This window comes from Balaenoptera acutorostrata, chromosome 2 (assembly GCF_949987535.1).
Source record: "Balaenoptera acutorostrata chromosome 2, mBalAcu1.1, whole genome shotgun sequence".
NCBI classification, from domain to species: Eukaryota; Metazoa; Chordata; class Mammalia; order Artiodactyla; family Balaenopteridae; genus Balaenoptera; species Balaenoptera acutorostrata.
This window is the reverse complement of record NC_080065.1, coordinates 3,492,242-3,520,000: the sequence shown is the minus strand read 5'-3', so window position 1 is coordinate 3,520,000 and position 27,759 is coordinate 3,492,242. Positions and strand designations below refer to the sequence as shown.

At 49.7% G+C, this 27,759-nt stretch overlaps 1 protein-coding gene across 1 annotated transcript in view; it reads right to left on the bottom strand.

Annotated features, from left to right (window-relative positions):
- Window positions 1–27,176, bottom strand: part of CEP72 (centrosomal protein 72) — a 32,971-nt gene extending 5,795 nt beyond the window's left edge. The window contains 12 exon segments of the mRNA XM_057539723.1: window positions 3,707–3,838; window positions 3,840–3,904; window positions 4,933–5,185; window positions 6,370–6,432; window positions 6,854–7,195; window positions 7,311–7,579; window positions 9,279–9,446; window positions 10,857–11,035; window positions 18,551–18,659; window positions 21,320–21,512; window positions 22,419–22,546; window positions 27,098–27,176. Of these exon segments, the coding sequence (XP_057395706.1) occupies window positions 3,707–3,838; window positions 3,840–3,904; window positions 4,933–5,185; window positions 6,370–6,432; window positions 6,854–7,195; window positions 7,311–7,579; window positions 9,279–9,446; window positions 10,857–11,035; window positions 18,551–18,659; window positions 21,320–21,512; window positions 22,419–22,546; window positions 27,098–27,176 (1,980 nt within the window).
- Window positions 27,177–27,759: the final 583 nt, after the last annotated feature.

Sequence of the window (27,759 nt, the reverse complement as noted above, 5' to 3'; positions counted from 1 at the left end):
GAGCGGCTGCACCAACTTATTACATTCCCGCCAACAGTGCACGAGGGTTCCCTTCTCTCCACATCCTCCACTTGTTATCTCTTGTCTTTTTGATGACAGCCATTCTGCAGGTGTGAAGTGATAGCTCACTCTGGTTTTGATTTGCATTTCCCTGATGATTAGTAATACTGAGCATCCTTTTCACATGTCTGTTGACCATCTGTATGTCGTCTTTTTAGGTCCTCTGCCCATTTTTTAATTGGGTTTCTTTTTTTTTTTTTCTATTGAGTTGTATGAATTCTTTATATATTCTGGGTATTAACCCCTCATTGGATAAATGGTTTGCAAATATTTTCTCCCAATCCATAGGCTACCTTTTCATTTTGGTGATTGTTTCCTTTGCTCTGCAGAAACTTTTAGTTTGAGGTAGTCCCACTAGTTTATTTTTGCTTTTGTTGCCTTTGCTTTTGGTGTTACATCCAAAAAAATCACTGCCAAGGCCATGTCAAGGAGCTTTTTTCCCGTTTTCTTCTAGGAGGTTTTTTTTTTTTTTTTTGGCCGCACCACGCAGCATGCGGGATCTTAGTTCCCTGACCAGGGATCAAACCCACACCCCCTGAAGTGGAAGCACAGAGTCCTAACCACTGGACCACCAGGGAAGCCCCTTCTAGGAGTTTTAGTTTCAAGTCTTATATTTAAATTTTTTATCCACTCGGAGTTGAATTTTGTGTGTGCTGTAAGATAAGGGTCCAAGTTCATTTTTTTGCCTGTGAACATCCAGTTTTCCCAACACCATTTACTGAAGAGATTATCCTTTCACCATGGTGTATTCTTGGTGCCCTTGTCAAAAATCAGTTGACCGGGCTTCCCTGGTGGCGCAGTGGTTGAGAGTCTGCCTGCCAATGCAGGGGACGCGGGTTCGAGCCCTGGTCTGGGAGGATCCCACATGCCGCGGAGCAACTAGGCCCGTGAGCCACCATTACTGAGCCTTCGTGTCTGGAGCCTGTGCTCCGCAACAAGAGAGGCCGCGATAGTGAGAGGCCCGCGCACCGCGATGAAGAGTGGCCCCCGCTCGCCGCAACTGGAGAAAGCCCTCGCACAGAAACTAAGACTCAACACAGCCAAAAATAAATAAATAAATAAATTAAAAAAAAATTTAGTTGACCATATATGCGTGGGTTTATTTTTGGGTTCTCTATTCTGTTCCAGTAATCTATGTCTGTTTTTATGCCAGCACCATACTGTTATGATTACTATAGCTTTGTAATATAATTTTAAATCAGAAAGTGATGCCTGAAACGCTGTTCTTTCTCAAGATCACTTTGGTGATTTGGGGTCTTTTGTGGAACTACAAAAAGAAGAATACAAATTAAAAGAAAAATAATTATACAAATTTTAGAATTGTTTTTTCTATTTCTGTGAAAAATGCCATTGGAATTTTTATAGGGCTTACACTACGACTGTAGATGTCTTTGGGCAGTATGGACATTTTAACACTAACAACCTTCCACCCATGAACATGGGATATCCTTCCGCTCATCTGTCTTCTTCAACTTCTTTTATCAATGTTTTATAGCTTTCAGTGTTAAGATCTTTAACCTTATTGGTTAAATTTATTCCTAAGTATTTTATTCTTTTTGATGCTATAAATGGAATTGTTTTGGAACAATCATTGGTGTAAAGAAACAAGAATGATTTTTGTTATGCTGACTTTGTATCCTGCAACTTCACTGAATTTATTTGTTCTAATTTTCTTTTGTAAAGTCTTTAATGTTTTCTACATGAATGATCACATCATCTACAAATAGAGGTAACTTTACTCCTTCCTTTCCAATCTGGAGGCCTTTTGTTTCTTTTTCTCACCTGCTTGCTCTTGCTAGTACAGTTGATCCCTGAACAACGGCGGGTCGGGGGGCTGGGGTGCCAACTCTCCTTGCAGCTGAAAATCTTATATAATTTATAGTCAGCCCTCCAAATCTGCAGTTCCGTGTCCGTGGATTCAACCAATTGTGTAGTACCATAGTATTTACTATTAAAAAAATCCACATATAAATGAACCCATGTAGTTCAAACCCACATGTTCAAGGGTCAGCTGTACTTCCAGTGGAAGAGAAGCTGCAGAGTGGACACCCTGGTCTCATACTGGGTCTTAGAGGAAAAGCATTCAGTCTCCCCCACTGATCGTGAGGCGAGCCAAGGGCTTCTCACAAATGGCCTTTACTGTGTTGAGGAAATTTTCTTTTACGAATGGATGTTGAACTTTTTCAGATGCTCTATCTCCATCACTTGGGATGACTGTGTGGTCTTTATCTTTCCATGAGTTAATGTAGCATATTAATTTGTGTAGGTTAAACCAACCTTGCATTCCAGGGGACAATCCCTCTTGGTGATGATGTGTTGCTGAATTTGGTATACCAGTCTTCTGTTGAGGATTTTTACATCTATGTGCATCAGATAGTAGCCTGTAGTTTTCTTTTCTTGTGGTGTCTTTGGCTTTGGTATCTGGGCAATGCTGGCTTTATGAAATTAGTTTTAAAGTATTCCCTCTACTTCTATTTTTTTGTAAAAGTCTAAGAAGGATAAGCATTAATTCTTATTTGAATGTTTGATAGAATTCAGCCATGAAGCCATCTGGTCCTGGACTTTCCTTTATTAAGAGGTTGATTACTGTTCCATCTCATTTGTTTTTGGTCTCTTAGGTTTTATTTCTTCTTGATACAGTCCTGGTAGGTTGAATGTTTCTAGGAATTTATCCATTTCTCCTAGGTTCTCCAATATGCTTGTATATAACCATTCCTTGACTCTTTTTATTTCCGAGGCATCCGTTGTAATGCCTCCTCTTTCATTTTTGATTTTGAATCTCCTCTCTTTCTTAGTCTAGCTAAGAGTTTATTGGTTTTGTATATTTTCAAAACCCAACTCAGTTTTGTTAATTTTTTTCCTGTTGTTTTTCTACTCTCTTATTTTTGCTATGATCTTTATTATTTCCTTCCTTCTGCTTACTTTGGATTCAGTTTGTTCTTTTCTCTAGTTCCTCTAGCTGTAAAGTTAGGTTGTTTGAGATTTTGAGATCTTTCTTCCTTTTTAGTGTAGGCATTTGTGAGTGATGGTCTCATGGTGAGGTTACAAAGGACGAGGGCAGCCTCAGCCAGGAAGTGGGCTCCACTGCCAGGTCCACACTGTGCTGGCTCTGGCTGCCCTTCAGTGCCACCTGGTGGCGGAATTCCCACAGGTCCAACAGGACACCTTGGTCTCATAGCTGGCTGGTGCAGACAGGACAGCAGCAGGGACCCCAGGTCACCCAGGTAACTGGAACCTCTCTCACCAGTGTTCTGGGGAGCCTGGGCCAGGGAACACTGGGGCCACAGAAACTCCACCTCCAGCCCAGCCTCACTCTCTCTTTTTCTCTCCCACTCGGCCTCTCTCAGGACAGAATGCAGCCGCCCAGGAGAGGCAGAGCTGGGACAAGTGGCAATGCTGCCATCTGCAATCACTGTCATGAGGGGTCCTGGAGTGACAGAGTCATGCTGCATCCCTGAAGGGCAGCTGGAGTCCCTGGGGGTGAGGAGAGCCTGGTGGGGGAGGGGGTTTGTGTCCTGCAAGGGCAGGAAGGGGCCCCAGTGTTGTGCCCGACAGCTGTAGGGGGAAGCAGTGTTGAGAAGCTACCTCATTCTGTGACATCAAAACTACATTTTGCTCCATCTGTGAACAAACGGAACTAACTCACCATCTCCCTCCGAGTGTCGCTGAGTTCCGACACCACCTCACTCATCTTCACGCTATACTGCTGCTGTAGCTCAGCAAGGCGACTCTGCAAAGACTTATTTTCCATAGTCAGGGAGCTAATTTCTTCATTCACACGTTGTTGAACTGTCCTGAGTGGCTGTGAACTCTCGGACAGATGACAAAATGTGTCTTGCCTGAGCTAGAAGTAAGAACCAAACATTATTACAACATTTATGTTGAAAGGATGAGTGTAAACAAAACATGTTCAATGCATTTTGAATAACACGGGCTACATGGCTCAGAAACACTGACTGGCATGGAGACTGGAAAAGGGACATGTACACCATTGAAATGACCTCATCAGGCCTCTTTATCCCCAGCCGTGGATGAGGACCAACAGGCAAAGAGCAACAGTTTTAGAGACCTAGAGAAAAGGGCCCTCAGGGAAAGGCCACCGTTAGGAAGGTCTGCTTGAACGCTCTCTTACACAGCACCGAGCTCCTGCTCCAGGCCTGGCCCTGCAGTGCGAACAGTCTGGCAGCTCCACGCCTGGGAAAGCAGACAGTCCTGCTGCTAGCCCTGAGAGGGTGTAGGTTTATGAGGTCAGAATCCAGGGGCGCCAGCTTCTCAGGGCATCCTGATTCCAGAAGGAGAAGCTGAGGGGCCAAGACACTGAGTGGAAGGCCTCTGGTGCAGCTAAGCTGGGAGATCCAGGCAGAGCTCAGGGTCTGCTGGAAGGAGAGAGCTGGCAGGTCCCTGCTGCCCCTGGGACACGTGAGGCTGCAATCAGGCTGAGGGGAAAGAGAAGGTGGCCCTGGGGACACAGCATGCCCCCATCTCACACCCCGACTCTGGATGTGGGGTCCCCTGTGTGCCCCTGTACCCAGGCACCAGGCAGAAGAAAACCCAAGTCCTCTCTGGGGAGGGGCCATCTTCCTGGGCCTCAAGTCATTTCCACCAAAAGGTCAGCAAATCCAGGGCCCTGCATTCAGTCAAATGCTCAGAGGGTTTGGAGAAGACAGCAGCAGCATTTTAGTCTCTCCAAATCCCCACATAAAAACAGAGCAAGGAGAAGCAAACACCCAGGAAGAGCAATGCCAACACCACTGGCTGATGACACACCTCCAGGAAGCCCGGAGCGCCAGCAGGTGGGAAACGACAGCCACAGGCCGCGCGGAGTCCTCCGTGTCTGCCACCTCCCGAGAACCCAGACGCTGTGGACAGGACCATCAGGACAGTCCCCGCAGTGCAGTGAGGCAGTGAGGCCGGTGAGGCGGTCCAGCGAGACGCAGGGACCAGCGCCCAGCAGTGGGGCGCAAGCACCTGCCCGCAGAGCCCTGGGCCGGCTCACGAGGAACGCTTCACTGCTGCGCCGGGGCCTGCAGCCACCCCAGTGCCTGTCCTCCACCAGGCCGAGGAGCGCCACCTCCAGGGCGGCCTTCTTCCCGGGCGGCACGGTCAAGTGCAATTTGGGACACACCTGCGCGGAAACAAACCACGACCTTGGCTTTTTCCGTGCCTGAAACCAGTGGGCATGATGCAGCAGTAGGCGTGCGCGTCACACTGACGCCTCATCCCACCACCTGCAAGCACGATGAACGCTTCACACACCGCAAACCCGCAGAGGCGGCGCATGGGACTCACCTCCCCGCGCCCCGCACGTGTGTCCACATCCATGGGGCGGGGACAACATCTCACACCGGGAGGAGCGGCGAAACTGTCACCCGAGTGTAACAGTCAGGAGACCAGTCGGTTCCCAGGGACAGCTGTCCTGGGCCCTCCTGAACCAGCCCCAGCGACTCTGGGAGGGAGGAGACTAGTCTCGGCCTGAACGGTCACTGGAGCCCAGCGGGCCCCCAGTGCAGCGCAGCGACACAGAACTAGCGGGAGGACTGGCCGGACGGTGCAAGCACAAGCTGCTGAGCAGAGCCACCCCAGCTCCACCCCGGCCCGAACACGCCAGCACCACAGAGTCCCCCGGCACTCACAGCGACGCTCTCGTTTCTTCTGTTCAGAAATCATTTCACCAATTTTAAGGGATTAGGGCAGAGAGGGGGACGGCTCCTGCCCACTTTCTGAGTGTCTAGGGAACAACTCCTGGGTCCAGGGATTTAGGGAGTAAATGCCAGCAGTGCCAGAGCTGGGGACGAGGCCCCGCCGCCCTTCGCAGCCCGGGGCTCCCCACTGTTACACAAATAAAGGGCTTTTCTCCTAAAGACCGTCTGGAACAGCCAGCGAGACCCTGAAGGGAGTGTGGGAGCAACCTGGGCCACTTGAGCCGGGACAGACCTCACCCCTGGCATCACTGCCCACCCACAGGAGCCCCCGGAGCACCGGGAAACACATGCACGCAGAGGGGACACTGCTCTGCCCGAGGTCACACCAAGGGCGGGGCAGCCGTCCCCTGGGAGCGGTCAGCGTGGGAACCCTGAGGCCGGCCGCTGGCCCCCAAGAGCCGAGGCTGAGAGCCGCCATCAGCACGAACACCTCCGTCAGAAGCTGCACTGGACGCTCAGCCTCAGGCGCGGGGACAGAGCCGAGGTCCCCAGGGTGGTCAGGCTTCTGCCTTCCACCCGGCAGAAGGGTCGTGCCCTCTCCAAGAGGACGACCACCACAGGGTCACAGTGCTCAGAGGAGGGGCACCGCAGGCAGCGCCCCTCCTACAAAGCCCCAGCCCACAGCAAGGGCCAGTCCCTCAGGCGAGGCGCCGCCGGGGCTGACATCCGTCTGGGGACAGGGAAGGCCCAGGCACATTCCCAACTCAAGCAAATCCTCATTCTCCGTCCTTCACTCAATCCAGTGAGAGACTAAAGAGGCAAACAGACAGCGGCCAGACCAGCCGTGAAAGCAGAGCTCGGCCCCGCGGCCTGCGGCGGCCACCCTGGAAGCCACCCACCACCTACGACGAGCCCAGCGTCCCTGATTCTACTGTCTCCAGCTCAGGACCAACCACAGGGGGCCAGGCGCTCCCCTCACCAACCTCGTGGGACGCCCCCTTCCAGCCCCACCCCCCGGCCTACCCGGGCCGCAGCCCCTGTCAGGGCACCTGCGCCCCTCTCTGCTGGGATGCTCTCCCCGACCGCCCGCCTGGGAGTGACGTGGCAGGGCCAACCCCCTGCCCCGCGAGCTCGGAGGGCAAGCCACCCACTGTCTGCTGGGTGGTCTTCACTCGTGTCCCAAACTTTGAGAATGTCTCAATCTCCAACTGGGCCAGTGACAAGGGCGACGAAGCACCATCCACAACCGCTCTGGGTGACTCTGGGGGAGAACTTCCACTCCCGAACGAGGACGTGTCCTTCGAGAACCAAAGGATGCACGCCCAGGACTCCCGCTCCCGAGAGCGCCGTGGATGGCTCCAGCCGGCGGGGCGAGGAGGCTGCGTAGGCCGGCAGCCCCCCTGGGGTGACACTTCCACCTCGAGGCCCTTCGCACCGCGGGAGAGGCGCGGAGCCCGGAAGCGCGCTTCTAACAAAACGGAGCGGTGACAGCGCTGCGGAGCAGTTCACCTAAGAGCTACGTTCACCGCGGGGTCGTGGTTAGCGCCGAGGATGGAAGACGCGGCCTGACAGAGGACGGCGGCCCCTTGGCCTCCACACCTGGCTCACCTCACTCACGCTGCGCGGCCTCCGCTGCTCGGGCCCCAAGGCCGCCGCGTGGGAACAGGGCCCTGCACTCCAGCCCTCCGGACCGCTCTGCCTGCCCAGACTCTCCTCCAGGCAGCACAGACGCTCCTGGTCCGCAGGTGCCTGGAACCTCCCGCCAGGCACCCTTCGCTTCCTGTACTTTTCCGGAGCAGGCAAGGGATTTGACCCCTTTTGCGTCAATAAACTTGACTTCTGAGAAGAGGGGGCTGAGTCCTCAGTGTCCGTGGAGTCTGCAACAGAGAAGGGGCAGAGCCCTCACCACCAGGCACCCTGGGCTCAGGGACCGGCACTGCAATTTAAACAGCTGTGTGCACATGCATGCGTGTGTGTGCACGTGAGCATATGTGCAGGCATGCGTGTGCCTGTGCACGGATGCACGTGCACACACAAATATGCAAAATCCACCGAAGAGTGACAAAACTGAGGCAGTAACTTTAACCAATGAATCGACTACTTACTGTATGTCCTCTCACCAAAACTATGTATAACAAAGATGAGTCAAGCGGGTAAGAAGATCTGGAAGTTACAGTGGATTTAATAACTTGTTCCTACCGGAGACGCTGTCGATGCGTCGGATCTAAGACCCTCCCTGCCCAGCCGCTGAGCCACTTCCCGGGCACCGCGGGGCCCGGCACCCCACAGCCCAGGGCCCTCCTCCCAGGGCATGCTCTCCTCTTGAGGCCCCTCAGCCCGAGCCCTGGACCCTCCTGCACGTGGACTCTGCAGGCACCCGGGCTCAAATCTGCCCCAAAAGGCTGCCCTCTGGCCAGGCCTCCCCTCAGGGCTCCGTGAACAGAGCCACACCCAGGGCGTCCCCAGCAAACTTGGGCCACGAGTGCTCGTGACCTGAGCGGACGGACACCACTGTCATGTGGCTGTCCAAGTCAGAGATCACCGGACAGCCCTCCCCCCAGTTCCCTGTCCATCACCATACGTCACCAAGTCCACCCAACGGGTGCCAGCAGGCCACCTCTGCCCCTTGCTGGGACGGGTCTGCCGCACCCACTCAGACGGACCCACCGCCCGCCCTCCACAACTCAAATGCCCACCGGCCACTCCATGCCGTCCCCTGCCCCCAGCCCGGGGACCTGGCCCCCACCCACGCGGCACCGCGCTCCCTCACCTTGACCTGCGACCTGTGCCCTTCCTGCCCCCACCTCCAGCCCAGGGCCTCCAGACGAGCCCACCCCCCAGACGACACACAGCTGAGCCTGGCCACCAGGACCCAGCAGAGCAAGCCATACTGGGACTGGGGGCCAGCCCACAGCAGCACAGTCTGAATGCTTCAAAACCCTCCAGGATGCAGACGACGGGAGGACCCAGAAACAGTTCCAGCTCACAGGCGCCTGAGACACGACGCTAAGATACGCCACGTGCACCGGACAGGATCCGGGACCCGAACACGCATCCACGCATCCCCACGCACACATACATGTGTAGATCCGTGTGTAGGGACACGCGCGTGCGGTCTCAGGACACGGAGCAAATGTGGCTGGTGCCTCGATGCCACAGCCTGCTCTGCAGTGGCCACGGGGCACTGGACAGCCACCACCACGCCCCACCAAAGTCCCCACGAGCTCACCTGCACGAGCCTCAGGCAGCGGCTAGGTTCGCTCACGCTGGGAGGCTTCTGACGCCTTTTCCATGTTCGTGCAAACAACACTCTCATTTAACTTATTTAATTTCCCTTATCTTTCATTTTTTAAACGGTAACAGTAGCCACTGTCATAACCTGGGCCCATGTATGTATCCAGAAGAAACTGTGTGTGAGCGAGAGTGTATACTCACAGACCAGGAACCTAAACCACAGATGTTCTACAAATGTCAACTTCCATTTATAGAGAAGATTCTTTCCTAAGACATCTTGGAGAGCTACGCGCACACACACGATGAAGAAAAGAGGAGAGAAGACGGCGAGGCTGGGCTCACCTGGACGCGGGGCCAAGTGCCGCGGGGGGAGCTCGCCGCAGCGCTGGTCCTGCACCCTCGGCCCCGCACGGCCCCCGCTGGAGCCGCTCCTCCGCGTCTCGGGGCCCTTCCTCAGGGCGTCCCCGCACTGGTGCCGTGCTGACTCAGGACTCGACAGGGGCTGCGACTCTGCTGCATTAAAAAACATTTTAGAAGCTGTGTTTCAGGCTTCCAACAGTGTATCGTATCTGTCAAGTATACTCCTTCCGTGGGGTAAACGGGAAAAGAAGGCTGAGCGGGTAACACAGCACCAGCCCACCCTGGCGGGAACCTGCAGTGGTCACCGCCCGCAGCACTCCAGGGGAGGGTGACCCAGCCCCACTCCGGAGAAACTGTTCGGCCGAGGAATCAAGGCAGACACGACGGTCAACAGAACCCAAAGACTCCAGCCCACTGAATTAACAAGGGCGCCAAGGTTATTAAATGAAGAAAAAGACAATATTTTCAACAAATGGCACTGGCACAACTGGACATACGTGGGGGACAGGCGGGCAACTTGACCCACTATCTCACACCACACCCAGAAGTTCACTCAAAAGAGCGGCTCTCAGACCTAAGCACTGACCCCCAGCACATGGACCGGTCCGTGGGAGAAACCCTCCACCAGCAGGGGCAGCACACCAAAAAGCACGACCATGAAGGAAAACATGATGAACTGGATTTCACTGAAATAACACTGCTCTTAGAAGCACTGTTTAGAAAACAAAAGGCAAGCCACAGCTGGGGCAGAAACTTGCAGTACGTATATTTGAGAAAGGGCTTGTGTTCAAACACCATGAAGAAGTCTTATGCCTCAACACCAAGAAAAGAAAAGGGGAGGGAAACAGACAGGAACAGAAACGCCACAGAAGAAGATGTGAGCGCGTGAAGAGGCTGTCGTGACTTGTTTTCAGGAAACGCTAATTAAAACCATCAAGAGATACCACCACACACCCAGGACGGGAGCCAGCGTTAGAGAGACTGACAGTCCCAGGAGCTGGCGGGGATGCCAAGGCAGAGGTGGTCCTGCAGCAGGGAAGCCCCAGCCCGCTGCATCTTCATGGAAAGCCCTCAGGAACCCACAACTCAGAAGCAGCAGCAATGGAGCTGAAGCTCACACACAAGTCCTGGCGGAAGAGCGCCAGCAAAGGGCGTGAAGTTCATGTGTGCGTCCTCATCAAGTCTCACGTCCTGACCAACGTGCAGCTGGAGCCGGGAGTCCCCTCGTGGCTGGCAGGGACTCACTCCCTCCAGCACAGGATGTTTCCTCCTTGTCTGCTTAGACATCTCACTTCTTCCCTATCCCTGTAACTGATCTGAGGTGGGACCTGATATAAACAGCCCTGCATCATGACTACATCCACCTCAAATACACTGACTTCTCCTTTTGTAACTCCATGATCCAAATTACTGACATTTACAAGTGCACAAGACTTCATGAAGATTCTACATTTAAAGGTAAGCTCTGTAAAAAAGGCCGCCGTGGACTCTGAAGCCAGCAGGCATCAACCTCCCAGAAAGGCTGCACGCGCTGGCCCTCTCCGTGGAGGTGCAGCCTACCTTGGGAGCTCTGGAAGCTGGCCTCTTGCTCCTGCTGGCTGGAACTCATGCTCCCAGGAGGGTTGCTCAAGTCCCACTCACACTCGGCAATGAGGTTCAGGACCGCCTCATCATCCGCGTCCATGACCAAGCCCTTCTTGGCCGAGGGGTCAGTGCACTTGGCTCTGGAGTGATGCGGTCTGCAAAGAAAAGCAAACCCAGTGCTGGCACTGCAGCCCACAGAGCACTCCAGCCCGTACAGACCCAGGGAGGGAGGCGCCTACACCGCGAGCACGGCCACAAGGTCTCCGAGGAGGAGGAGCTGGTGTCTCTACCACAGTGAAGTTGGAGCGGACTCGGCCAGGACAACTGGTCACCACGCCAGGATTCATTCAAGGACAGAAGTCCCAAGAAGCTCCCCTGGGCTAGGATCTCCTAGCACATCCACAGTGCCATACGTGTGATCAAGAAAGCTCGAGGAGGACTTCCCTGGGGATCAGTGGCAAAGACGCCATGCTCCCAATGCAGGGGGCGAGGGTTCGACCCCTGGTCAGGGAACTAGATTCCCCCATGCCACATAGCGTGGCCAAAAAACAGAAAACAAACAAAAAAGTAAGTTCAAGTATGTGGTGTTCCGAATTTCTATTTTCACATTAAGTGAAAATATTTCCCTACCAACTGAAATGTGAGGTTTTAGAATAGGACGTCCCTCCATACAGAGGTAAACACTCACAGGGAACCTCATTTCCATCAAAGGCAGCTTAAGAAATCACTCTTCAAAATAGAACTCAATCACATACTATGAATATTGATTTTATGACACCTTATCATACTTTGAGAGATCAATGAATGATATTCCTTATTTTCTCATACTGAAAGTGTTCCAGATCCCTGCAGAAAGAAGGGGACTTGGTTCTCCTTCGGGGTCTGACCATAGAAACCTGACAGTGGACACATGCAGCCTCTCTGGGTATCCACTGTCACCTCTGGATAATAGGACACTGCACCAGATCACCTAAACTCTGTGGTAACTTAGTCTTCAGATAATCAAGCACAGGTAAACTGCAAAACACTGCTGAAAGAAATTAAAGATGAGATAAATAAATGGAAACACACCCCACGTTCACTGATTGGAAGACTTAACACTGTTAAAATGTCAATACTACCCAAAGCAATCTATGGAATCAGTGCAATCCTACCAAAATCCCAAAGATGTTTTTTGCAGAAACAGAAAAACCCATCCTAAAATGCATCTGGAATCTCAAGGGACTCCAAATAGCCAAAACAACATTGAAAAAGAGCAAGCATTAGAACTAGACTCAGATACGGCAAACATGCTGGATGAAATCAGACTCCAATTTAAAACAACTATGAGTAATAATGCTAAAAGATCTAATGGAAAAAACAGACAACATGAAAGAACGGACAGGAATGTAAACAGAGAGATGGAAATTCTAAGAAAGAAGCAAACAGAAGCGTTAGAGTCAAAAACACTGTAACAGAAAAGAACACCTCTGATGAGCTCTAGACTGGGCATGGCTGAGGAAGGGATCTCGGAACTCGAGACTATATCAACAGAAACCTCCAGAACTGAAAAGCGAAGATTAAAGAAGACTGAAAAAAACCAGAATAGAATACCCAAGAATCATGGGACAACTACAAAAGGTGTAACATACACATTTGAGAATACCAGAAGGAGAAGAGAGAGGGGAACCAAAAAAATATTTGAAGATGACTTAAAATTTCCTTAAATTAATGTCAGACACCAAATCACAGAACCAGGAAGTGCAGAGAACAGTGGCAGAGTAAATGCCCAAAAAATTACAGAAAGGAATATATTCTACTGGAGAAAACCTAAGACAAAGAAAAACATCTTGAAATAGGCCAGAGGGGAAAACCATGCAAGCAAAAATAAGAGTAGAGTGAAATACTCAGTATGGAGACAAAAAAACTACCGACCTAGAATTCTGTACCCTGCAAAATTATCCTTCAAAAGTGAAGGAGAAATAAAGACTTTCTCAGATAAACAAAAACTGAGGGAATTTGTTGCCAGTAGACCTGCCTGGTAAGAAACATTAAAAGAAGTTCTTCAGAGAGGAAGAGAATGACACAGGTCAGAAACTCAAATCAGAGAAGGAGTAAGTGAAGGCAGAATAAAAACTTGTATTTTTCTTACAATCTAACAGGCAACAGTTTGTTTGAAATAATAGCAACAATGTACTCAATACGTTATGTTCATGTATTACATGCAGGGCTATAGTTTGGGTATAAATGAAATGAATGACAGCAATGATATAAGGGACAGGAGGGAGGAATTAGGAATATTTTGTTATTATAAGGTACTTGCACGATCTGTGAAGTGGTATAGTGTCTGAAAGTGGCCTTGGATTACTTGTAAATGTATATAGGCAGACCTTGAAGATACTGAGGGCTCAGCTCTAGACCACCACAATAAAGCAAATATTGCAATAAAGCAAGTCACACCATTTTCTTGGTTTCCCAGTGTATCTAAGTTATGTTTACACTGTACTGTAGTCTATTTTTTTTTTTTTTATTTATGGCTGTGTGGGGTCTTCGTTTCTGTGTGAGGGCTTTCTCCAGTTGTGGCAAGTGGGGGCCACCCTTCATCGCGGTGCATGGGCCTCCCACCACCGCGGCCCCCCCTGCTGCGGAGCACAGGCTCCAGACGCGCAGGCTCAGCAACTGTGGCCCACGGGCCCAGCCGCTCCGTGGCATGTGGGATCCTCCCAGACCAGGGCTCGAACCCGTGTCCCCTGTATTAGCAGGCAGATTCTCAACCACTGCGCCACCAGGGAAGCCCCTGTACTGTAGTCTATTAAGTGAGCAACAGCATTATGTTAAAAACAATGTACTTACCTCAATTTAAAAATGCTTTATTGCTAAAAAATGCTAACCATCATCTGAGCCTTCAGCAAGTCATACAGCAACATCAGAGATCATTGATCACAGAGCACCACAATATAAAAAGATAAAAAAGTGCGAAATAGTGCAAGAATTACCATGTGACACAGAGACATGAAGTGAACAAATACCATTGGAAGAACAGCACCAACAGATTTGCTTGATGTAGGGTTGCCACAAACCTGCAACCTGTAAAAACACAATATCCGCAAATCACAATAAAGCAAAGCACAAAAAACGAGGTCTGCCTGTCCTGTGTACTCCAGAGCAACCACTAAAAGTGAAAATATAAGTATAACTGATATGCTAAGGAAAGAAAATGGAATCATAAAATGATCATTTAAAATCACAAAAGGAAGGAAAAGATCAGAAGACAAAAATAGGAACAAAGAACAAGGGCAACAAGTAGCAACAGCGAACATGGCAGCTATTAATCCAACTGTATCAATAACCACTTTAAACATCAGTGGTCTAAATGTACCAAGTGAAAGGCAGAGATTGTCAGCATGGATCAAAATAAAAGGCCCAACTACATGTTACCTAAAGAAACCCACTTTAAATATAAAGACACATAGATTAAAAGTAAATGGATAGAGAAAAACAGACCATGCTGACACCAATCAAAAGCAAGCAGAAGTAGCTACATTACTTTCAGACAGAGCTGACTTCAGAGCAGGGAGAGTGATCTGGGATAAAGAGGGGCATGATGTGAGGACAAGTAGCCAGTTCTCCAAGAAGACATAACAGCCCCTGACATGTCTGCGCCTAATAAGACAGCATCAGACTACATGGTGCAAAAACTGATAGAACTCAAGGAGAAATGGATGGATCCACTTCAACACCTCTCCTTCGGAAAGGGGTAGATCCAGCAGTCAGAAAGTCACCAAGGACATAGGTGAACTCAGCACCACCCATCATCTGGATGTAGTGACATCTACCTCATCCAAACAACAGGATACACATTCCTCCCAAGCTCACATGGAACATTCACCAAGATAGAGTCATTCTGGGCCATAAAACACACTTTTACACATTTAAAAGAAAACAAATCATGTGGTATTTGTTCTCAGGACACAGTGGAATTAAACTAGTAATAAAATAAATAACAGAAAGATAACTGGGAAATCTCAAAAAACTTGGCGATTAAACAACGTATTTCCAAATAACATGAGTCAAAGAAATCTCAGAAGAAGTATTTTGAACTAAAATATTTCAAAATAAAAATATTTTGAACTAAGTTAAAAAGAAAATATATCTTATCAAAATTTGTGGGATGTAGTGAAAGCAATGCGTAGAAGGAAATTTGTAACACTGAATGTATATATTAGAACGCAGTAAGCTCCAAAATCAATAATCTAAGCTTCTAGCTTAGGAAACTAAGAAAATAACAAATTAAATCCAAAGCAGGAGGAAGAAAAGAAATAATAAAAATTAGAGCAAAAATCAATGAAACTGAAAACGGGAAAAAAGAAAAAAATCAACAAATCCAAAAGCTAGTTCTTTAAAAAGATCAACAAAATGGAAAAACCTCTATGCCACCAGGTTACCTAAGGAAAAAAAGCCACAAATTACTAATATCAGAATTAAAAGAAGGAGCACAGCAGGAACTGTTCCGTGGACATCAAGAAGATAACAGAGGAACACTATGACACTCTATGCCCACAAATGTGATAACCTAGATGAAATGGAATGGTTCCTGGAAAGACACAATCTACTAAAACCGACACCAGGAAAAATGGATAATCTGAACAGACGGGTATTTATTACAGACCTTGAATCAATAATTGATAGCCTCCTAAAACACCAGGTCCAGATGGATTCATTGGTGAATTCTACTGAACATTTAAGGAAGAAATTATACCAATTCTCTACAATCTTTTCCATAAGACAGAAGCAGAAACAGAGGGAATACACCCTAACTCATTCTATGAGGGCAGCATTATCTTAATACCAGAACCAGCAAAGACAATACAAGGAAACTATAGACCAGTTATCTCCTATGAACACGGATGCAAAAATCCCCAGCAAAGTATCAGCAAATTGAGTCCAACAATGTATAAAAAGAAGTCTACACCACAGCCAAGTGGGATTTATTCCAGGTTTGCACAGCTGGCTCAATATTTGAAAAAAATCAATGTAATCCATCACATCAACAGGCTCAAGAAGAAAAGTCATATGACCATATCAATAGACGCAGAAAAAGCGTTTGACAAAATCCAATACCCATTCATGATAAAAGTGGTCAGTAAACTAGGAATCGAAGGGAACCTCCTCGACTTGATAAAGAACACCTATGAAAGCCCACAGCTAACATCACACCTGGTGGTGAGAAACCAGCTGCTATCCTGCTGAGATCAGGAACAAGGCAAGGATGTCCCCTCTACCCACTGCTTTTTAACACTGTACCGGAAGTCCAAGCTCACACAATAAGACAAGAAAAGGAAATAAAAGGTATACGGATTGGGAAGGAAGATATAAAACTATCTTTGTTCACAGATGACATACCAACCATCTATGTAGAAAATCTCAAAGAATCGACCAGAAAACAAACAAAAACTCCAGGAACTAATAAGTGACTATAGCAAGATTGTAAAATTCAAGATGTATGGGTCGCATTGTGTCCCCTAAAAAAGAGATGCCAAAGTCCCAACACCCCATACTTAAGAATAAGACCTTATTTGGAAATAGGGTCTTCACAGAGGTAATCGAGTTAAAAGGAGGAAATTATGGGGAGCCCTAACCAATACGACTGGTGTCCTTATAAAAAGGGGAAATGTGGACACCGGACAGGCACGCACAATGCGGAGTTCTGTGAAAAGACACAGAGAGAAGACAGCCATATGAAGAAAAGGATTGGAGGGAGGCATCTACAAGCCAAGGAACACCAAAGATTGCCAGCAAAGTACCAGGAGCTGGAGTCATAGAATGGATTCTCTCCCAGAGCCTCCAGAAGGAAGCAACCCTGCCAACACCTTGATTTCAGACTTGTAGCCTAAGAACTGTCAGACAGTAAGTTTCTGTTATTTTAAGCCACCCTGTTTGTGGTACTTTGTCACCATCAGCTGTACACAAGTCAAATACCAGCAATGAACAACTGGAATTTGAAATTAAAAAACCTAAATTAGCCTCAAAAGAACATACTAAGGTATAAATCTAACAAAATATGTACAACATCTATATCAGGAAAATCACCAACCTCTGATAAATGAAATCAAAGAAGAACTGAATAAATGGAGAGATATTCCATGTTCGTGGATATGAAGACTCAATAGTGTCAAGATGTCAGTTTCTTCCCAACTCAATCTGTAATTCAATGCAATCCCAATGAAAATCCCAGCAAGGTAGTTTGTGGATATTGACAAACTAATTCTAAAATTTATACGGAAAGGAAAAACACCCAGAATTGGCAACTCAATATTAAAGGAGGACAAAGTCAGAAGACTGACACCACGTGACTCACAAAACTCACGCACATGCGGAAGGGGCTAGAAAGCTCTGTGGGGTCTCTTTCATAAGAGAACACCAATTCCATTCACGAGGACTCCACCTTCAGGACCTAATCACCTCTCATGGGCCCTACCTCCTAAACCCATCATGCCGGGGGTTAGGATTTCAGCATATGAATCTGGGGTACACAATACACAGACCATTCCGCAGGGTACCACGTGCAGCTGTCTACCCAGCAATTAGTCTGGTTTGAAATAGGGAAGTGAGGGGAGGGGAGCTCCAAGGGAGGCATCTGAGGGAAGAGATTCTAGAGATTTGAAACTGATCTTAGAACAGAAGTTGGCAAAGTATGGCCCACAGGTCAAATCTGAGCCACTGCCTGTGTTTGTAAGTAAAGTTTTATTGGAACACAATCATTAGTTTATGTATCGCCTATAGCTGCTTTCATACTACAAAGGCAGGGTTTAGAAACTGAAGCACAGATCATATGGTCCACAGAGCTGAAAATATTCTCTCCAGCCCTTTACAAAAAAAAGTCGGTCGACCTCTACATTAGAGAAATTTACAGATGAGCTAAGGCATACAATGCAAGAGAAAGAAAACTATTAAAAGCCTCAAACAAATCAAAATGGTGTACAAGAAGGAGTATATACTCCTCGTACATCACAAGCAAGGTAAACACCATTGACTGACTTCTACCCTTTAGAATCAACCACACACATGAAGACTATATGCTTTCAGAACACATTTAAACACTACCCACCCCGACAATCTAAAGTTAGACATAAAGATGCAGACGGCAGGAGCTGGGAGGTGGTGAGAAGCCGGGCACAGGCTCCCACAGCCCAGCCAAAGCAGAGCGGGAGCCCTGGTCACAGAGCACTGAAAGAGAACACGGGAAGGAGCAGAGCCCAAGCACTGACACCGCCAGGGTGGGGAAGAGGCGGCTCCGGCAGCTGTCAGATCTGCTCAAAGTGCTCACATCCAGAAACGGCAAAGGGTCTGCACTGTTTAGAGATCAGAAAGTAACTGAAACAGAACCTGGAAGCAGAAGCAATTACAGAAGGGAAAGAGGCCACCTCTGAGGAGTGGGCCAGGAGTAGAGAGAAAGGACTGTTGCTTCCCACCACAGGCCTTTTGTGCCACATATTTTACATCCATTACTTTAATAAACATTTTAAATATTTAAAAAAATACCATATAGAAAACGTGGACGACAGGAAGAGAGGCTGTCCCACAGTCTCCTTGATCGCCAGCTGGTATCCAGCGCTTCTCCCCACGCTCCCCTGGATGTCTGTCCTCTAAGTGGCAATCAGCACTTTAGTTAATACCACTCCTGTTCATACCTTTCGACTCTGAAAACAGCTGGGAAGCTCTGTGTTGAGTCCAGCGATTCCTCCGAAGCAAAATGCAGCCGGGATGCTTTCCGCTCACGCTCCCTCACAGGGCGGTCATCTAGGGAGAAGATGCCGCAGAGTATCTAGCAGAGCACGAGGCAGGTGGCAGGGCCCCAAACCAAACCCCGCGGTGTGCCCGCCGGCCTCCCCTCAGGACTAAAGGTGCCCCCTCGCCCAGCCAGCCACACATGGCGTGTGACCAGGACTGCCACCCCTTGTTCTGGGGACCTTCCCTCCCCTCAGGGCTGACCCCGCCACGGCATCCCCCAGATCACTGGGCAGACCCAGTAAAGCAAGGCTGGGCTCTGGGGGCTACATCTGGCTTCCCAGAAATGCTGAGCACTGATTCCCAGAGGGCCGGCAGCTCACACCAGGCTTGCACCTCAGATGCCCCGGAGGCAGGAAAGGAAACACACAAGCAAGTTCTCACGCAGGCATGTCCTTCTCATCTCCTCTTAACGCACATCCTGGGTGCTGGGCGAGGTTCCCAAACCACACTGAGCACCCCTAGCAAGTGTCTGTGGGCGAGGAGCCTGAACACACTGGAGAGAAGACACCCTGGCCGTGTGTTGGCGCCCAGGGTTTACATCCTCAGATCCTCAGGACCAGAACAGGAGACACAGCCAAGTTTAAACTGTTCCCATGTGTGCCCTGGGCCCAAGAAGACCCCACTCGTCCACAACTGCACCTCCTCAGAAGCACCTGAGGGGGGCTCCCCTCCCAAACGCCGGAGCTCGGCCCTCGGGAACTTGCCATGGCTGCCACAGAGCTCCTAGGAAGCACTTAGCCCACGGCACCCCGGGAGGTGCACCAGCTCAGTGAGAAACGAGGGAACGAGGAGGTGCCCAGTACCCACTTCCACAGGTGTGGCCAGCGCACAGCAGCCCCGCCCCGCACGTGGGACGCCCCCAGCAGCCCCTCTGTCCTCTCAGGGACGCCATCCACCACACACCAGCCTGGGGCCTCCCGTCTCATGGCCTGGACGCTGCCTTCGTGCCGACAACACGTGACTCTACTTGCCCAGCCTGAACTTTGCTTCTGCAGTTCCACGTCCCTTACTCTGAGCATCCTTCTCTGGACGGTTCCACTCTAAATTCAAACTCAGTATGACTAAAATCAGATGTAAGCCCACCTTCTCCGCCAGACCACATGCTCTCCTCGCTGCGGCACTCTCCCAGACCTCGGCCCAGGGCGCACCCAGATCGCTCTCGCGGCACCCTGCTGGGAGGGAGGGCCTTCCGAGAGCTCCGCACTCCCGCACTGACTGACTCCAATTCTGCTCCTTCCTCACGTCTGAAAGCACCTTTCACGTGTGGGAAGGCTCTCACAACCCCTTCTCTACACGAGCAGTCTAAGGCTGAATTGAAAACTTTCATCACAAACGGAAACAAATGATTTAAGACTGAAGACTGCAAAACTTTCCATAAGGATTGTCATGCTTCTGAAAAAGAGTCAAATTCAATTGTTTACAGGATACTTAACAGTCAAATAAAAGTTAGAACACAAGGACTTAATCCTCCCAAATATCTAAAAATCAACATTAAATGTTGAAATTCTAAGTAGGTTTGAAACTAAACAGCGTGCCCCTGGGGGTCGGTGCCCCTAGGCCCAGGCAGGCACAGCCGAACGGTGCGGCCAGGCTCCCCAGAGCTCACGGCCCGCCAGGACCGGGGTCCAGGAGGTAAGCCAACGCACACGCGCAGCTGGGGTGTTCATGAGAGAAGCTGTGTGCGGCTGAGAGGTGCTGCCAGCGGGGTGTCTACAGGCCCTGGTAGACCCTGAAAGGACAAGAGCCATGGTCTGCCCACCACGGAGCCCAGCATTTACCTGGCAGGTGCTGCCATGATGTGGGTCTCATTTTGGTTTGGTAGCTCAGTGCCTGGGAGGTGGAGACGCCCCGAAAGCCCCCCAGCCTCCCCAGGCAGTCGAGGGCCCTCAGGATGGAGAACGCACCATGATCACTGGGGGCACAGAAGGACCACCCTCCTCCAATCAGACACCGCTGCACCACTAATCAGCACTTCACACTCCGAGACTCTGAGCCCCTCCTTCCCCAGGGTTTCCAAGGCCAGCATGCCCTCGGGCTCACGCTCCAGCTCTCTCCCCGGGAAGTGCGACATGGGGGCGGGGCGGGGGGGGCATTAGCAGTGCCCTGGCCACACTGCTCACAGCAAAGTGGCTCCTGAGAGCTGGGACAGTGGGTGGGAAGACGCCGTGGCTTCCCCCAGCACAACCCTCCTGACTGGCACGGCTGGTGGGCACCCTGGCCGCCCGGCCTGCGAGCCTGAGCGATCCGCTTCTTTTACGGCTACGGGCCACTGAGCCAAGGTGGTGGCTGCGCCTGCCGACAGGACCTCGCACCCTCGTGCCTGTCACCTGGGGAGGGCGTGGCACAGCGAACTTCTCGCCCGTGTCCTCCCAGGTGGACATAACACCAGGTTGAACCCAGCTGTCCAGCTGAGCCTGAGACGACGCCCAGGAGCCCATGCCAGGAAACAGGGCACCAGCTGGAAAGCAGAGCCAGCCCATGCCTGCGCCCCTGGCCCAGCAGCCATCTGTGGCCGCAAGGAAGGGGCTCCCTGCCACCTTCCAGGCAGCTCTCCTGTGAGAAGAGGCAATCAGCCTCCCTTTCCAGAAGGGTCAACAGCGCCATCACCCCAAGAACACGAGACACCCATCGGGCAGCACCAAGTGAGGCCAGGGCTGCGGCTGGCCTACCCAGCTGCCGGAGGCGCGGGAGCGTGTGCACCACGGAGAGGCGGTAGTCAGGCTTGCTCTCCACCACGGGGTTCAGCCGGAAGTCCACCTCCGTGAGCTCCGTTAAGGAGCGGAGCCGGAAGACTTCGGCCAGCGAGGAGATGCGGTTGCGGTAGACGTTGAGGCGCTCCAGCGCCGCCAGGTACTCGATGCCCTGCCAGGACAAACGCGCCGAAACACACATTAACAGGAACCAGCCCCCAACCTAACAAGCGCGCACACGCGCCGTCCCCAGGAGAGCGAGGGGGAAAGGTCCGCTCAGCCACGGGGCGACGGCCACACGCCGACCGCGGGGAGAGGACGGCCGAGGCCTGCGAGGCCGCAGCCCGCGCCGAGCGGAGCGACCCGCACTAACCTCACCCCCTCCGCACGCAGCCCTGGTAGCGCAAGTGCCGCTGCGCCCATCTCACAGATGAGAGGACGGGGCCGAGATGAGCCAGCACCCGGGCAGCCTGGACCGGCTGGAACTCGCACGGGCTCTGAGCGGGCTCCCAACCCCCGGGTTGGGGGCACCGAGAGGTCCTGCTCCAGGGCAGTGACGGCCCGCCTTCCTTCTCCCCACCCGAAGCCCTGGCAGTGTCGCAGGGCGGTCCCACTCGCCATCGCCTGGGTGACTTCCTACTCCCTCACGGGGACCAGCGCCTGCTGCGTCAGGCACGCAAGCCATTCGAGGGCCCGAGGCCGCCAAGAGTCAGATATAAACAGATGTGAAGCTCAGTGTGGATAAAGAAAACGACAGCTGATACAGGATGAAGGGTGACTGGCATGCACACATTCGTCTGTCGGGCCTTATCTTATTTCCTTTACGGAAACAACCGTCTTCATCAGAGAGCTGTGACTTCTTGTTAAAGTAGTTCGAAGACATAATGTGATGTGTAAGAAATCCAGCTCACAGCAAACACAAGAAAATCAGCACAAAACTTACAATCACTGTTAAGTGTATGGCTTACAAGTATTATAAGCATAGTCATAAAACAGACTGCCTTTTTTACCATAAATGTACTACCCACTGCTATTGATAGCAATAAATTTTCTTTCAAGAAACAAACCTAAAACTTACCTCTAGACTAACCAAGGAGTTTCGTGAGAGATCTAGAGATTTTAGACCTGTTAAATTCATCAAAGAATTTCCTAGGTGAGTAATCTTTTCTTGGTAAGTTCCAGGAATAGATAATGACCGAAGTTCAGCTAAGAAGAGAAAATTAAGAGATTTTAACTTTATTATTTTATTGAAAATAAATTATTGCAATAATTTATTCTCCCTCCAAAACCCTCTCACCAAGAAACCCTCCTAAGGGGGTTCCCACTTCCACACCTGACTGCTCCGCCCCATTGCCTGTGGGCCTCTGTGCAGGGGTCACAATCTGAAACCCATTCGGTAGCTGACCTGACCACCCGCGCGGTTACAGGTGAGGGCCAGCTGCACACGAGGTGCACCCAACACCTCTAGGTAGCACACCCAGTAAGCAGCCGTTAGACAAACATCACTACAAAAGTCAGCTTCTGTAATGAAAAAGACACTGTGTCTGGATACACCAGTATCCTCCCAGGAACTTTTGTTTTAAAACACATCTTGATTACATATGAAACTGGTTATTGGGCTTCCAGCTCCAGACAAGACAGAGGAGACACATTTCACCCTATTCCTCCCCATTTATTAGACCTAAAAACCCTGGACAAGAACACGGGAAGCAACTCTGAAGCGTGGGGACTGTCTAGGGACCTGAAGAAAATGGTCAAGCACTGAGGGTTGGTTTTGTTCTGTCTCCTATACATCCCAATCTGAGTGCAAGAGAAGCTGGCCACCCAGAAACACCCATGGACACCTACCAAAAGATACGGGTAAGCCTGCTGTCCGTGGTCAAAGTACCAGGAGGGATGGCCTTGCAGGACAGACTCCTGACAACCTCAGCCCCACTCCAGCCCAACGCCAAGAAAAAAAAAAAAATGTACCTCATACACCTGGCCTCGCACAGTGGCCAGCACCAGAACAGTGTGAGTGGACATGACTACTGCCCTGGACTGGCTGTAACGAGGCATCTGCAGATGCTATGTGTGTGACAGGGGCCTGGCCACCACCTCAGCAACAAGGCAGCACCCAGGCAGTGCCAGTACTGAGTAACGAGATTTAAATAGGAAGCAGAGTCCCAATCAAAATGACCAATCAAAAATGATCAAGAACTAGGAAAATCTCAATCTGAATGAGAGAAAACAATCAATAGATACCAATAATGTGATGACAGAAATTAGAATTACCTAACAAGGATTTTAAAGCAACTGATATACAAATACTTCAATGAGCAATTATGAACATGATTGAAACAAATAAGAAAATAGGGATTCTTGACAAAGAAACAGAAGATGTAAAGAAGAAACAAATAGAAATTTCAGAAATGAAAAATACAATAACTGAAAGAAACAAACAAAAAACCATGGGAGCAGCTCAATAACAGAATGGAGATGACAGAGGAAAAAATTCAAAGAGAGAAAATGCACAGATAAACTGAACAAAATTGTCCTATCTGACTACCAGAGAGAAAACAGACTTTAAAAAAATGAACAGAGCCTCAGGGGCCTGTGGAAGAAGAAAAAGCAATCTAACATTCATGTCATTGGGGTCCCAGTGGAGATCCAATCAGAGTTTCAAGAAGAAGAGAAAAACAGTATGGCTAAAAATAAAAAATTTTAAGTTAAAGAAATAATGGCTGAAAACTTCCCAAATTTGGCAAAACACATAAACCTGCACGTTCAAGAAGTTGAGAAAACCCCAAACAGAATAAAGGCAAAAACTGACACATCAGAATCAAACTTCTGAACACTAAAGACAATGAAAGAATCTTGAGAGCAACCAGAGAGAGAGGCATTACCCAGAAGGAGAAACAACTCCCATGGCAGGGAGTTACTCCTCAGAAACCATGGTGCTGAAACAAAAGAAGTGCTCTCACATTTTTCCATTGCTGAAAGAAAAGAACTTTAAACTCAGAAATCTATATCCACCAAAAACAGCCTTCAGGACTAAAGGTGAAATATAGATATTCTCAAATGAAGAAACACTAAGAGAATCTGTCACCAGCACACCTCCCTAAGATAACTGCTAAAGAAAGATCTTCAAACATTAAGGAAAGATAAAAGAAGGAAACCTGGGACATCAGGAATGAAGAAAGAATAATGAAACAGGTAAACATGTGGGTCAATGTTTCCTCCTAAGCTATTTAAACTGTTGGATGACTATAAAAAGAAAAAGTCCTATCATTACTGTGGTTCTCAGGTATGCAGGGGAAATGTCTAGACAACTAAATTATAAAGTGGGAAGATAATGAAACCTAAATGGCGGTAAAATTTCTATATTTACCTGACGTAGTAAACCATTTACACAAGTAGACTGTGTTAAATCACATACTGTATACTGTAATTTGTAGAGCAACCACTAAAAAAGCTATACAAAGAGATATGCTCAGAAATATAATAGATAAATCAAAATTGAATAGACAAAAATACTCAAGTAAACCGCAGGAAGGCAGGAAATCGGAAACAAAAGAAGAAAAAACAAAGGGAACAAACAGAAAAAAAAATAAATGGCTCACTTAAGCTCTGCTGTATTAACACATTAAATGTAAATTGTCTAAATACACTATAAAAGATAGAGATTGGCACTGTAGATTAAAAATGATATACAGTATACACTGTCTACAAGAAACTCATTTCAAATATTATAATATAGGTAGGTTTAAAGGTGAAATAGCACATAGATGGGTAAAGACATACCCTGCAAACACCAAACCAAAGAAAGCTGGAGTGGCTACACTAATATCAGATAAAGTGGATATCTCACTGTAGAAAATTATCAGGGATAAGGAGGAATAATACTACATATGTTACAAGGGTCACCCCAACAAGAAGACATAAAAATTCTAAATATGTATGCACCAAATAGCACAGCTTTGGTGCATACATATTTAGGATCTTTAAGTGAAAAGAGAAATAGACACATCCACAATTAGAGTCAGGGGTCTCAATACCCCTCTTCTGATAATTAAGAGAATCACTAGACAGAAAATCAGCAAGGATACAAAAGAATTGAACAACGTCACAAGTCAACAAGATCAAATTGACATTTGAATAACACTTCCAGTCAATGACAGAGTACACATTCTTTCCAAGTGCACTTGGAACATTATAGACCAGATCTTGGGCCATAAAACAAACTTCAAATTTAAAACAATTAAGATCATACAGAGTATGTTTTCTTACCATAATGGAATCACACCAGAATCAATAACAAAATGAAAAAAATACCAAACAAACTAGGAAAACCTCCAATCAAACAGAAATGAAAAGAACACACTTCTGAACAATCCCTAGGTCAAAGAGGAAGTCAAGGGAAATAAACAAACACAGTGAACTAAATGAAAATGAAAATACGACATAACAAAACTTGTGGATTCAGCTAAAGTTGTGCTTAGAGGGAAACTTATAGCACTAAAATGTTTATATTAAAAAAGGTCTCAAATCAGAAATCTAAACTTGCATCTCAAGAATCAAGAAAAAGAAGAGCAAAATAAATGCAAAGCAGCAGAAAGAAGAAAATTATACAGAATACAGAATCAATGAAATTTGAAACCAGAAAACCAATGGAGAAAAAACAAAAGTTGGCTCATTGAAAAGATTAATGAACTTCATAAACCTCCAGAAAGACCAAGAAAGAGAAGACAGAGATGACCAATAACATGGACCGGAAGAAGGGTATCACTACAGACCCCAGAGACATTAATAGGCTAATAAGGAAATACCACAAACTCTACACACATAAATCTAACAACTTAGATGAAATGAACCAGTTTCGCAAAACCCCAGACAACTATAACTCACCTAAGATGAAGGTGATGATACAAACAGTTCTATAACGACTAGAGAAACTGAATTTGTAATTTAAAAGCTTCAAATACAGAAATTTCCAGGCCCATAAGGTTTCACTGGAAAACTCCATCAAACAAAGAAGAACCGGCACCAGTTTCACACAATCTCTTCTGGAAAACAGAAGGGGCAACTTACCAACTATTTCATGAGCTGGGCATTACGTGGATGACAAAACTAGACAAAAACAGGAAAACAGAAAACTAGCGACCCGTATCGCTCAGGACATGGGCCCACAGCTGCTCAGCACAGGAGGAGCAGCGCCCGGGACACCCTGGAGTCCTACAAAAGGAGGGCGCGCTCCTGCTCCCGACACGAAGGCGCTCCAAGCTCTTTCAGGAGATCAGCCTAACGCACCTTTTTATCGGGGAAAGAAAGCCCAAGGGACCTTATCAGTCAAGGCGGAAAGCACTGCCGCAAGGGCTCAGCAAACCCGGCCCGGAAGAGCTCCCCGCGGGCAGTCTGCGAGGGCGAGCTTGGCCCCCACCTCGCCGGGGACTCAGCTCGGAACCCCAGCCCCTCCCCCAGCCTCCCCCACTTCGGGCCCCCCCAGGCCTGCCCCCTCACACCCCACCGCTGCTCCGGGCTCCCCACCCGCTCCCGGCCTGCCCCGCAGCCCACCCCTCACCCTCGCCCCCCCAGGCCTGCGACCGTTCGGGAACCGCGGTCGCGCTTCGACACCTCTGGCCCGACCGGTCCGCCGACACCTCGGCGTGAAGCTCGCGCCCCCGGCCAGCGCCGCCCGCCCGTCCGCCGCCCGCCCGTCCGCCGCCCGCCGCCCGCCGCCCGCCGCCCGCCGCCCGCCGCCCGCCGCCCGCCGCGCACCCAGGCCGCGGTGAGGCGCCAGCCCGGTCTTCCCCCTGATCTTCTCTTCACACAGAACCAGCCGCCCCGCCGGCGCCATTCTTTCAAACGGCGCACACCTGTCCGCGCCTGCGCGCTGTGGCTGCCGACGGCCGAGGCGCGGGGCCAGGATCCAGGGTGGGACCGCGGGGCGGGGTCAGGGGGCGGGACGAGGCCGGGCCAAGGACCTCTGCGGGGTGCGGGGTGTGGGGTGTGAGGACGTGGACGAAGCTGCCGGGAGGAAGCGTTAGGGGAAGTCGGTGCCCGCCCCAGGGCTTACCTGGGGACTCGCCCCACTAGGAGACCTCGCCTCACCTGGGCACCTGCCCCACCTGGGGACGCTCCCCACCCCCAGATTCGCCTGCGTCCTGGGCTGCGGGCGCCCCAGGTTCTGCGCGAGGGCTCCTCACGTGGGGGCGCAGTGCTGTCCCTCCACGGTCAGGTGACTCAGCGGCAGCGGGTCCTGCTCTGCCCCCATCCTCAATTTCTAGGTGATGGAGTCTGGGGTCTGGCCTTGAGACTCATCAGCTGACCGAGGGGTTCACGGCATGTCCGGCTCCCTGGGCCCTTTGTGGAGCACCTTTAAGGAAGACTTCCCTTACGGTCTGGATCTGCCCCAGCCAGCTCGAGCCCTGGGGGAGCCC